General features: G+C 42.3%; 1 protein-coding gene across 6 annotated transcripts in view; it reads right to left on the minus strand.

Annotated features, from left to right (window-relative positions):
• The window catches only part of A4GNT (alpha-1,4-N-acetylglucosaminyltransferase), a 31,063-nt gene continuing 17,241 nt past the window's right edge, over positions 1–13,822 (minus strand). For all 6 annotated transcript variants that reach the window (XM_047875886.1, XM_047875885.1, XM_047875881.1 and 3 more), the window contains 2 exons: positions 7,906–8,384; positions 1–1,594 (listed from right to left, as the gene is read on the minus strand). In XM_047875886.1, the coding sequence (XP_047731842.1) occupies positions 980–1,594; positions 7,906–8,316 (1,026 nt within the window). In that variant the 5' untranslated portion in view covers positions 8,317–8,384 and the 3' untranslated portion in view covers positions 1–979. The remainder of the gene's footprint in view (positions 1,595–7,905; positions 8,385–13,822) is intronic.

The following is a 13,822-nucleotide window of genomic DNA, read 5'->3' on the forward strand; positions in this document are numbered from 1 at the left end:
GAGGTAATTAGGTCATGAGGGTGAAGCCCTCATGAGTGGGATTAGTTTCTCTATAAAAAGGACCCCAGAGAGCTCCCTTGACCCCTTCCCCTATACGAGAATTCTACAAGAAAAGTGCCCTCTGCCACCAGAAGAGGATCCTTACTAGAACCTGACTGTGCTGGCACCCTAATCTTGGACTACCAGCCTCCAGAACTGTGAAAAATAAATTTCTGTTGTTTATAAACCACCTAGTCCGTGGTACTTTGTTACTGCAGCCCAAACTGACTAAGACGGAACCATGTCTGCTTGATCCAGCAGTATTTTCAGCAACTAAATCAGTGCTTGGCACACAGAAGGGGCTTGGTTAATATTCATTGACTGAATTCACTAATGAATATCAAAGTCAGGATCAGAAATCAAGACTTTTTGTCCCTAGTCCATTCTGCTGAAATTAATCTTACAGAAGTAAATTTAACAGGTAGCAAAACCGTTAGCTGCCTCTCCTAACACCCATTTTCTTCTCTTCCACCTTAAATTTTTCAGCATCTCTTGCAGTGAGTGAGTGAGATGTAAAGGCAAGTGTTACACAGTACTTATAGGAAGTTTTCATAAAATAAAGGAGGGGTACGTTCCTCCTTCCTTCATCCTGCTGCCTGAAATGCAGACATAATGGGCTGGATACCAAGCAGCCACATAGACCAGGGGCTATGGACGCTAAGGATAACAAACAAGAGAGATGCAAGAAACCTGGGTCCCCAATGACCACAGTGACCACACCGCCCCCCCGAATCGCCTGCCTTCAGACTTCTTTTACATGAGAGAGAAATAAGCTTCTATATTTTATACACCAATGGTCTTTGGGATTTTTGTATTATAGACAGAGAAAGCTGAGCCTAAGCGATACGTGGGTAAACCCCCCCACCCCTGGGGAACGTGGACATGAGCTGCACGCTGGCACTCCAGGAACCAGTTCTATAACATAGAGCCAGTGTGGGCTCTATTTGTTACCTGGACCCACCTCCCCAGTCACTGACCCCTCTGGGCTTTGAATCAGGTCCCTGTAAGTCCTGGGACAGTGCTTACGGCAGAGATTTTCCACCAGCGTGTTGCTCCCTCTAACCACAGTCCTTCCTTCGTTGTTCATGTAGTTCCACAGATGCAGGGCGTAGGAGTCATTGAAGCTCAGGTCTTTGTCCCAGACTTCATAGTAGCGCCTCCACTCTGGATAGGAGATGGGGTAAAATCTCTGAGGGTGTAGGAAAGACAGGTTCAAACACCTGAAATCACTCACCTCCTGGAAGTCTCTAAGTTTGCACCACAGTCTCAACATCCTTGTCATCAAACTGGGACCCTGGTTGCCCCAAATGTCTGAATTGTAGTGTTCGACAAAGTTTTCCATGCACTCCCACAGGAAGGGGTGGTGGGGGAGGAATCCAAACACCCCGTTACTAGAGTACTGAGAAGACTGTGCAGCCAGAAAGTTCTCCTCAGGGATGGGCCGGATGGAGATGACATCGGTGTCCATGTAGATGCCGCCATATTTCCAGATGATGGCCAGGCGGGACGCATCTGAGCTGACGTGGAGCCAGTTGCTCTCCACACTGGCGTTGATCTGCAGGAACACGTGCAAATCAGCCACAGCAGCAGGAGAAAAAGGAAGGGTGTCACAACGTGAGGCCAGCCCACGGTAGCTGAGGAGAAGGAAGCAAGCCAGCTTCTCGAAAATCTGCTTACAAAAACCCAATTTTACAAATTGACCAAACTTACCTCCACCCCAAAATTTGCCTGTAAGTGAAAAGTTTACAGCAACCAGTGTCAATGGGCAGACTTTGCAAGCTTTTAAAGAATTCATGAATTTGGTTTTTGTTTGTTTTTAATTAAAGCAGTAGAATGGTAAAGAAGAAACCCTGAAGGGATTTCACAATAAACCATATGAGCCATTTTCAGCAGGGTGTAGTTTAACCACAAATATGAAACTGTGAAGCAGGAATTTTCTGAGTCCTAGAAATGCTAAAAACTAATAAAGAAAAAGTAAACTAGGAAACTATAGAATAGATCAATATGTACGCTTCTTGAGAAATTGGTAAAAGAATCTTAAAATGCATGCATGCCTTCTCTCACTAATTATTTCCTTTAATGATATTCATTGAGGCCCTAATTTCCTTTAAAAAAAATTTTTTTTAACATTTACTTATTTTTGAGAGCCAGAGAGAGAGTACAAGTGGGGGAGGGGCAGAGAGAGAGAGAGAGAGCCAAAATCGGAAGCAGGCTCCAGGCTCTGAGCTGTCAGCACAGAGCCTGACGCGGGGCTCAGGCCCACAAAGTGTGCGATCATGACCTGGGCCAAAGTCAGACACTTAACCGATTGAGCCACCCAGGCACCCCATTGAGGGCCTACTTTCAATGTGCCAAGCTCTGTTATAGCTGCTAGGGAGAGAGCAATGAACAGACAGACAAAAATCCCTACCTGGAGGAGATAGACGATAAATAAATCAATATATAATATGTCAGGTGTTCACAAGGACTATGAAGGAAAAACAGCTGGGTGAGGAGGATATGAAGGGGGCAGGGTGGAACACTATCTTACCTTGGGTTTCAGCAAGCTCAAGGGCCCTGAGGTAGGAATACAATCACTGTGTGCAGAAACAGAGAACAGAGTAGTGTGGCCAAAGCAGGGCAGTGAAGGAGGGGTAGGAGATGAGAGCAGAGAGGGGTGGGTGGAGAGGGAGGATGGATCACGTAGACTGGAGTTATCTGAAGACTGAAATTACTTGAATGTTTAGAAGAAAGGAGTGATGTGACCTGACTCAGTCTTGAAAGGGTCCTCTGTGGAAAACAGACAGGGGCAGGGCTTGGGAGGCAGCAAGGGCAGAAACACAGAGGCAAGTTAGGAAGGCAGATGAAATGTTCAGATCCTAGGCACATGGTAAAGATGAAGAGGGTCAGGGTGTGGATGGATTGGATGTGGAGGGGGAGAGAGGAGTCGAGGATGACTGCAAATGCTAAAAAAGGGAGCAAAGCAGTAAGTGACTCTAAAAAGAATAAAAAACCATCTTTATAAATGGCAATAAAAACTAATCACTATAGACAGCAACCTTCTCAAATGGAATGCTAAAAGTTTGAATAGAGAAAACAAAATAGATTTTTCTGGATTGAAACATATTGATTAAAAGATTGAAATAGAGACAACTGGATGATCCTAACACTTGATCTCAGCTCAAGTCTTCATCTCAGGGTTGTGAGTTCAAGCCCCACGCTGGGCTCCACACAGGGCATGGAGCCTACTTAAATACATAAATAAATAAATAAATAAATAAATAAATAAATAAATAATTTTTTTAAATGAATTTTTAGAGAGAAAGAGAAACAGTAGCAAGGGAAGGGCAGAGAGAGAGGGGGACAGAGGATCTAAAGTGGGCTCCACGCTGACAGCAGTGAGCACCATGTGGGGCTCAAACCAATGAACCATCAGATCATGACCTAAGCTGAAGTCAGATGCTCAACTGACTAAGCCACCCAGGCGCCCCAATAAATGAATTAAAAGTAAAGAAAGATTGAACATAAACATTTGGCATTTGACAAGGTAAACATTCTTTTTTTTAAGTTTATTTATTTATTTAGAAAGAGACGGAGAGAGTGTGCCTGGGTAAGGGGCATAGAGAGAGGGAAAGAGAGAGAATCTCAAGCAGGCTTCGCACTACACTGTCAGGACAGAGCCCAACGTGGGCATGAACCAGGAGATTATGACCAGAGCCGAAAACAGGAGTCAGACGCTTAACTGAGTCACCCAGGTGCCCTGACAAAATAAACATTATTTATTTATTTATTATTTATTTATTTATCTACTTATTTATTTTTTAATAAACATTCTTTAAAACTCTGCTAAAGGGAGGCACCTGGATTGCTCATTGGTTAAGCATCCAACTTCGACTCAGGTCATGATCTCACAGTTGGTGAGTTTGAGCCCCGAGTCAGGCTCTGTGCTGACAGCTCAGAGCCTAGAGCCTGCTTCAGATTCTGTGTGTGTGTGTGTGTGTGTGTGTGTGTGTGTCTGCCCCACCCCACTCATACTCTATCTCTCTCTCTCTCTCTCTCTCAAAAATAAATAAACATTAAAAAAAAACACTTAAAAAAAACCCCTGCTATAGGGGCACCTGGGTGACTCAGTTGGATAAGCATCCAACTTTGGCTCAGGTCATGATCTCATAGTTCATGAGTTTGAGCCCCGCATCCAGCTCTGTGCTGACAGCTCAGAGCCTGGAGCCTGCTTCAGATTCTGTGTCTCCCTCTCTGTCTCTGTCCCTTCCCCACTCACACTCTGTCTCCCTCTCTCTCTCTCTCTCAAAAATAAACATTAAACAAAAAAAATTTTAATTAAAAAAAATCATTGCTATAAAGCCAAATGAAGGCAAGACAATTAATACTTTGCAGGAATCTTTACACAAATTGTTAACATCACAAAATTGTATACAATTGCTGAAAACCTCATAAATAATAACAGCCAAAATTTATCAAAAACTGTTCCAAGCTCTTTATAATCTACACAAATGCTCAAAGACTGATATTATGATTATTCCCATTTTTCAAGTTAAGAGATAAAAGAAACAAGAAATTCAGTAATTTGTCCAAGGTGAGAGAGGCAAAGGCTGAATTTGAACCTAGCCAGTCTGGCTCCAGAAATCCATTCATTCCAAAAAAAATAAGGTTTTGGTAAAAATAAGTAAAATTGATTATTTGGTAAATTGGTGAGTGTTAGTGAACAGATACATAGGATATCAAAAGCCACACGAAATCACAGGAGGAAGAAGCCTGCCTTTTTGTGGGCATTGGACTAAATCTACCTAAAACACAAAAGCTCCCACAAGGGTGAGCTCCAGCAAGGGGATTAGGATTCTGACTGCTCATCCCCTTCCTACCCCACAGTACGCAACCCCAGACATCTTTAAAGGCTACAGTTGCCAAATCAGTGCAGCAAACCAGCAAGTGATGGCACATTAGGTCATCCCCAATGGAGCAGAACATGTCACAGACCAGCACCCCAAAATTATCATGGTGTGATCACTGCAGATGCATGGCTTAGTGCAGTACCCTGAGGGCTCAGATGGGGCAGATACTTAAGGGTTCTGTGTCCCAGGGCCCACCTTGTTCCTAAAATTCAACCTTGTAAAATTGAGGTACAGCTCAGAAGACCCAGGCTGTGCTCTATGAAACATCAGCTCTCAGAAAACATTTATGTCCTACTGAAAGAGGTGTTCATGCTCAGATAAGTTTGGAAGATTCTGGTTGAATCAAATTACTGTTTCTTTAGTTCAGAAGTACAGAGGCTTTAATCTCTTCATGTACGTGATTAGTCCATGAGGGAAAATTTTTTTTACAGTGTAGAATGCAGCATCTCACCTTCCAAAACAATTTGGGCAGAAATTTATTTGTGTAAGGAGCGTAACACAGTTTAGGTAACGTTAGTCTAGCCCAGCTGTGGGGAAAGTAGGCCAACAGACAACTGTTCTTGTTTAGATCTCCTGGAACACCCTCTAGCAGGCTAGCCCTGAGAGCGACAGGGACCTAGCCAGCATGTCCCCTCCAGGGACCCTCTCTGCTGCCAGGGCCTGCCTTCCCAGCCTGTGGCCTGTCCTGCTCCTTCCGAGGGGCCTGCGCTTGTCACCAACTATTTGTTAGGACCCCTGTGCTGGCAGCTGCCGGTAAAATCTCAGTCTGATGAGCTGCTTCATCACCTCCTGATGAGTCTGAATTTGAGACTTGCAGGCTCTTCAGGACAAGAGATGGGCACCCTGGTTATGGAAGTCACATGGAGTCAAAAGTAAAAGTGACCACTTCCCCCACATGCCGGTTGCTTAGTCCAGTAAATGTCTCCAGATGACAGTAAGTAGGCTCAAATGTGTCCTCCACCCAGGAAAGCACACTCAGTCCCCAGGTGAATGAGGCAGGGCATGACAGGAGTTTTCATTTTTTATATATAAATACTGTAGTGGACTGAATAATGGCCACTCAAAGACCCCAGGTCCTACATCCCAGAACCTGTAAATGTTACTGCATTTGAGAAAAGGGTCTTTGCAGGTGTGATCACATGAAGGATCTTGAGATGGGGAGATTATCCTGGGTTGTCCTGATTTGGGCCCTAAATGCTATCACAAGTATCCTTTAAAGACAGATGTAAAAAAAAAAAAAATTAAGAAAACAAAACAAAACAAAAAAACAGCCGCATCTTAAACTCACCAAGTTGTCCAGCTTTTCATATGTCAGTCATTCGTCACTAAAGTGGTGAAAGAAAGAAAGAAAGAAAGAAAGAAAGAAAGAAAGAAAGAAAGATAGATGTAGGGGGAAAGTTCACACACACAGAGGAAAAGGACATGTGCAGATCTCCCCTGGAAGGGTTTTTCCTAAGAGCTTCCTTGGGAACTGGGGCCCTGCCAGCACCTGATTTCCATTCAGTGAAGTGGATTTGGCACTTTTGGCCTCCATCACCAAAAAAGAACAAATCTCTGTTGGTTTAGGTCACCAAGTTTGTGGTCATTTGATACAGCAGCCATAGGCAACTAACACAAGTACTGCCATAATGGCCTCAATATTGCCTCTTGGCCTGCAAAACCTTAAGTATTCACTGTCTGGCCCCTTTACAAAGTATTTACCATCTGACATTTGGTCTAGCCTATGATTAGAACTTAGAAAGGACTTTAAAGGATAAGCAAATAGTATAATTTTGATGCCAATTTTTAAATTACTTTTTTGTTTTTAAAATAATTAAAGCCATACAGAGAAAGACAGATACCATATGTGTTCACTCTTACGTGAATCCCGAGAAACTTAACAGGAACCCATGGGCGAGGGGAAAAAAAAAAAAAACGAGAGAGGTTAGAGCGGGAGAGAGCCAAAGCATAAGAGACTCTTAAAAACTGAGAACAAACTGAGGGCTGATGGGGGGTGGGAGGGAGGGGAGGGTGGGTGATGGGCATTGAGGAGGGCACCTGTTGGGATGAGCATTGGGTGTTGTATGGAAACCAATTTGACAGTAAATTTCATATATTAAAAAATAATAATAATAATAATTTTATTTATAAAATTAACTTATTCTCATCACTAAATGCACTCCCAATCCAATCACACTAACACACCTATTATTACTGTGTGTTGTGTATTTTCTTCAGGATTTTTTTCTTCCATGTGGTTGGGGGGAAGGGTGGTACGTAGGTAAAATAATTACAATTACATTCTAATACAAGTGTATTTGTTCCATATTGTGTTGTAGTCTTCATAAGATGTCATGGCTAAAGCCTGCATAGTGGAATCATTGAGTGGTTGTACTATAATTTACTTAAGCGTTATCTGATTGTGGGCCCTCTGTGAGAGAAATATTTAATTGAAATGTTATTTCCTTATTATACTATGTTGCTAAGATGAAGATTACAAAATTCCCAAGAGCTCCTGGCATGTCTTGGTTGTATCTCAATATAACCCAATCTCATATAGCAGCCCCCCATCTGATTTCTCATGAGTTCACTATTAACATCATCTTCAAGTTAAATATTGCCTCATTTCCCATTCAAATGCAAAAAAAAAAAAACAGTTTAACACAGATGGGTTTAAATAAGTGAAAAATAAGTGATTATACCCCCATAAAAGTTACCAAAACTCATTCATTAAGAATGGTCTCAAGAGAAGCATAGTTCCTAAGAAATAAGGCTGGAAGCAAAAGACACCAGGCTAGAGATAAACCTAACTGAAGTCTCTCCTGTTTGTTTGAATCAGGACTCAACCCTGTACAAAGAAGACCAGGGTCTGGGTTCTGGTCCCATCTCTGACACTGAGTCCTTATGCTCAGTTTACCTATTCAAAATATGAGGAGATTGGACTCATTTTTTGTGGTACCTCCCAACACTGAAATTCTCAGATTCTCTGACCACTTACGTGAGTGTACCATGAACGCAATGGTGTGTCTTCAAACAGCCTTTTCATATCCAAAGGGAAGAGGAAAACATTGTCTATGGCTGAGAGGAGGGAAAAGGCTGGGTAAGTGGAGTTTGAGGGCAGCCGTGTAGTGGTGTTGAGACCCTTCATGAAGAACACCACAGGCTTCTCTGGGTAAGTCTTGGCAGCAGATTCCACAGCACAAGAGACCAGAGGCGTTGGCTCCATTCTCTCTGAGGTCTCTATGAACACAATGCCATGCCCATGGCCCAGGAGGGCTTCCGGGTCTTGCTGGGCCTTTTGGGGAGGAAGGCAAGAGAAGAGACAGCTGGACTTCAGGCTGAGCTGGTAGAAGAAGACACAGGCAAGCAGCAGGATGGCCGACAGGAAGAACTGGAGCTCCTTCAGCATGTCTACTCCTCTCTCCCGCCTGCTCCTTTAAATCAACACGGCTAATTACAAATATACATTCTCCAAACCTGATCAAGAGAGCACATAAGAAAATGATGCATGAATATCACTTCTAAGATTTGATTGTTTAAATTCTCAATGAAATATGATCATATCAGGTACAATAATATTAACGAGAAAAATGCAGTCACTAGGGTTTATTGGAGGAATTTGAGGACTATTCGAAACAGGAAAATAAGGTAGATACAGGTGGGAAGATGGCGGCGTAGGAGGACGCTGAGCTCACGGCGTCCTGCTGATCACTTACATTCCACCTACACCTGCCTAAATAACCCAGAAAACCGCCAGAAGACTAGCAGAATGGATTCTCTGGAGCCAAGCGTAGACGAGAGGTCCACGGAAGAGGGTAGGAAGGGCAGAGAGGCGGTGCGCGCTACACGGACCGCGGGAGGGAGCCGGCGGGAGGGGCAGCCCGCCAGCCAAACAGAGCCCCCGAGTCTGGCTGGCAAAAGCAGAGGGGCCGGACGGAGTGTGTTCTGACAGCAAGCAGGACTTAACATCTGGAAGGTTATAAGTTAACAGCTCTGCTCGGAGAGCGGGAAGGCTGGAGGGCAACGGGAGAGAGAGTTGTTGAGGCCTAGACGACAGAGCTCAGCTTGGCAGGGAACAAAGGTGCTCACCAGCGCCATCTTCCTCACCCATCCCCCAGCCAAAATCCCAAAGGGAACCAGTTCCTGCCAAGGAACTTGCTTGCACCACGCAAACACCCAACACTGTGCTTCTGCGGATCCATCCCTCCCTCGGCGGGTCTGACTCCCTCCCAGTGCTGCAGGGCCCCTCCCAAAGTGGATCACCAAAGGAAAAGCGAGCTGAGCCTGCCCCTCCCGCCCCTGTGCACTTTGCCAATCCACCCCAGCTAATATGCCAGATCCCAGCACCACGAGCCTGGCAGTGTGCAAGTAGCCCAGACGGGCCATGCCACCCCACAGTGAAACCCGCCCCTAGGAGAGGGGAAGAGAAGGTACACACCAGTCTGACTGTGGCCCCAGCGGTAGGCTGGGGACAGACATGAGGTCTGACTGCAGCCCCGCCCACCAACGCAAGTTATTCAAGACAGCACAGGGGAAGTGCCTTGCAGTTCCGCACCACTCCAGGAACTATCCAAAATGACGAAACGGAAGAATTCCCCTCAAAAAAACTTCCAGGAAATAACGACAGCTAACGAACTGATCAAAAAGGATTTAAACAATATAACAGAAAGTGAATTTAGAATAATAGTCATAAAATTAATCGCTGGGCTTGAAAACAGTATAGAGGACAGCAGAGAATCTATTGCTACAGAGATCAAGGGACTAAGGAACAGTCAGGAGGAGCTAAAAAAAAATGCTATAAATGAACTGCAAAATGGAGACAACCATGGCTCGGATTGAAGATGCAGAGGAGAGAATAGGTGAACTAGAAGATAAAATTATGGAAAAAGAGGAAGCTGAGAAAAAGAGAGATAAAAAAAATCCAGGAGTATGAGGGGAAAATTAGAGAACTAAGTGATGCACTAGAGAGAAATAATCTACGCATAATTGGTATTCCAGAGGAGGAAGAGAGAGGGAAAGGTGCTGAAGGTGTACTTGAAGAAATAATAGCTGAGAAATTCCCTGATCTGGGGAAGGAAAAAGGCATTGAAATCCAAGAGGCACAGAGAACTCCCTTCAGACGTAACTTGAATCGATCTTCTGCACGACATATCATAGTGAAACTGGCAAAATACAAGGATAAAGAGAAAATTCTGCAAGCAGCTAGGGATAAACATGCTCTAACATATGAAGGGAGACTGATAAGACTCGTGACCAATCTCTCTACTGAAACTTGGCAGGCCAGAAAGCAATGGCAGGAAATCTTCAATGTGATGAACAGAAAAAACATGAAGCCGAGAATCCTTTATCCAGCAAGTCTGTCATTTAGAATAGAAGGAGAGATAAAGGTCTTCCCAAACAAACAAAAACTGAGGGAATTCGTCACCACTAAACCAGCCCTACAAGAGATCCTAAGGGGGATCCTGTGAGACAAAGTACCAGAGACATCGCTACAAGCATGAAACCTAAGGACATCGCAATGACAGTAAACCTGTATCTTTCTATAATAACACTGAGTGTAAATGAACTAAATTCGCCAACCAAAAGACATAGGGTATCAGAATGGATAAAAACACAAGACCCATCTATTTGCTGTCTACAAGAGACTCATTTTAGACCTGAGGACACCTTCAGATTGAAATTGAGGGGATGGAGAACTATTTATCATGCTACTGGAAGTCAAAAGAAAGCTGGAATAGCCATACTTATATCAGACAAACTAGACTTTAAATTAAAGGCTGTAACAAGAGATGAAGAAGGGCATTATATAATAATTACAGGGTCTATCCATCAGGAAGAGCTAACAATTATAAATGTCTATGTGCTGAATATGGGAGCCCCCAAATATATAAAACAATTACAAACATAAGCAACCTTATTGATAAGAATGTGGTAATTGTAGGGAACTTTAACACTCTACTTACAGAAATGGATAGATCATCTAGACACACGGTCAATAAAGAAACAAGGGCCCTGAATGATACATTGGATCAGATGGACTTGACAGATATATTTAGAATTCTGCATCCCAAAGCAACAGAATATTCTTTCTTCTCGAGTGCACATGGAACATTCTCCAAGATAGATCACATACTGGGTCACAAAACAGCCCTTCATAAGTATACAAGAATTGAGATAATACCATGCATACTTTCAGACCACAGTGCTATGAAGCTTGAAATCAACCATAGGAAAAAGTCTGGAAAACCTCCAAAAGTATGGAGGTTAAAGAACACCCTACTAAAGAATGAATGGGTCAACCAGGCAATTAGAGAAGAAATTTAAAAATATGTGGAAACAAACGAAAATGAAAATACAACAATCCAAACGCTTTGGGACGCAGCAAAGGCAGTCCTGAGAGGAAAATACATTGCAATCCAGGCCTATCTCAAGAAACAAGAAAAATCCCAAATACAAAATCTAACAGCACACCTAAAGGAACTAGAAGCAGAACAGCAAAGACAGCCTAAACCCAGCAGAAGAAGAGAAATAATAAAGATCAGAGCAGAAATAAACAATATAGAATCTAAAAAAACTGTAGAGCAGATCAATGAAACCAAGAGTTGGTTTTTTGAAAAAATAAACAAAATTGATAAACCTCTAGCCATGCTTCTCAAAAAGAAAAGGGAGATGACCCAAAAAAATAAAATCATGAATGAAAATGTAATTATTACAACCAATCCCTCAGAAATACAAGCAATTACCAGGGAATACTATGAAAAATTATATGCCAACAAATTGGACAACCTGGAAGAAATTGACAAATTCCTAAACACCCACACACATCCAAAACTCAATCAGGAGGAAATAGGAAGCTTGAACAGACCCATAACCAGTGAAGAAATTGTGTCAGTTATCAAAAATCTCCCAACAAATAAGAGTCCAGGACCAAATGGCTTCCCAGGGGAGTTCTACCAGACGTTTAAAGCAGAGATAATACCTATCCTTCTCAAGCTATTCCAAAAAATAAAAAGGGAAGGAAAACTTCCAGACTCATTCTATGAAGCCAGTATTACTTTGATTCCTAAACCAGACAGAGACCCAGTAAAAAAAGAGAACTACAGGCCAATATCCCTGATGAATATGGATGTAAAAATTCTCAATAAGATACTAGCAAATCGAATTCAACAGCATATAAAAAGAATTATTCACCATGATCAAGTGGGATTCATTCCTGGGCTGCAGGGCTGGTTCAACATTCACAAATCCATCAACGTGATACATCACATTAATAAAAGAAAAGATAAGAACCATATGATCTTGTCAATCGATGCAGAAAAAGCATTTGACAAAATTCAGCATCCTTTCTTAATAAAAACCCTCGAGAAAGTCAGGATAGAAGGAACATACTTAAACATCATAAAAGCCATTTATGAAAAGCCCACAGCTAACATCATCCTCAATGGGGAAAAACTGAGAGCATTTTCCCTGAGATCAGGAATACGACAGGGATGTCCACTCTCACCGCTATTGTTTAACATAGTGTTGGAAGTTCTAGCATCAACAATCAGACAACAAAAGGAAATTAAAGGCATCAAAATTGGCAAAGATGAAGTTAAGCTTTCACTTTTTGCAGATGACACTTTTGCAGATGATATTATACATGGAAAATCTGATAGACTCCACCAAAAGTCTGCTACAACTGATACATGAATTTAGCAAAGTTGCAGGATACAAAATCAATGTACAGAAATCAGTTGCATTCTTATGCACTAATAACGAAGCAACAGAAAGACAAATAAAGAAACTGATCCCATTCACAATTGCACCAAGAAGCATAAAATACCTAGGGATAAATCTAACCAAAGATGTAAAAGATCTGTATGCTGAAAACTATAGAAAGCTTATGAAGGAAATTGAAGAATATATAAAGAAATGGAAAAACATTCTATGCTCATGGATTGGAAGAATAAATATTGTCAAAATGTCGATACTACCCAAAGCTATCTACACATTCAATGCAATCCCAATCAAAATTGCACCAGCATTCTTCTCGAAGCTAGAACAAGCAATCCTAAAATTCATATGGAACCACAAAAGGCCCCGAATAGCCAAAGTAATTTTGAAGAAGAAGACCAAAGCAGGAGGCATCACAATCCCAGACTTTAGCCTCCACTACAAAGCTGTGATCATCAAGACAGCATGGTATTGGCACAAAAACAGACATATAGACCAATGGAATAGAATAGAAACCCCAGAACTAGACTCACAAACGTATGGCCAACTAATCTTTGACAAAGCAGGAAAGAACATCCAAGGAAAAAAGACAGCCTCTTTAACAAATGGTGCTGGGAGAACTGGACAGCAACATGCAGAAGGTTGAAACTAGACCACTTTCTCACACCATTCACAAAAATAAACTCAAAATGGATAAACAACCTGAATGTGAGACAGGAAACCATCAAAACCCTAGAGGAGAAAGCAGGAAAAGACCTCTCTGACCTCAGCCGTAGCAATTTCTTACTTGACACATCCCCAAAGGCAAGGGAATTAAAAGCAAAAATGAACTACTGGGACCTCACGACGATAAAAAGCTTCTGCACAGCAAAGGACACAATCAACAAAACTAAAAGGCAACCAACGGAATGGGAAAAGATTTTGCAAATGACATATCGGACAAAGGGCTAGTATCTAAAATCTATAAAGAGCTCACTAAACTCCACACCCAAAAAACAAATAATCCAGTGAAGAAATGGGCAGAAAACATGAATAGACACTTCTCTAAAGAAGACATCCGGATGGCCAACAGGCACATGAAAAGATGCTCAACGTCACTACTCATCAGGGAAATACAAATCAAAACCACACTCAGATATCACCTCACACCAGTCAGAGTGGCCAAAATGAACAAATCAGGAGACTATAGATGCTGGAGA

Source organism: Prionailurus viverrinus, chromosome C2 (assembly GCF_022837055.1).
Source record: "Prionailurus viverrinus isolate Anna chromosome C2, UM_Priviv_1.0, whole genome shotgun sequence".
Lineage (NCBI taxonomy): Eukaryota > Metazoa > Chordata > Mammalia > Carnivora > Felidae > Prionailurus > Prionailurus viverrinus.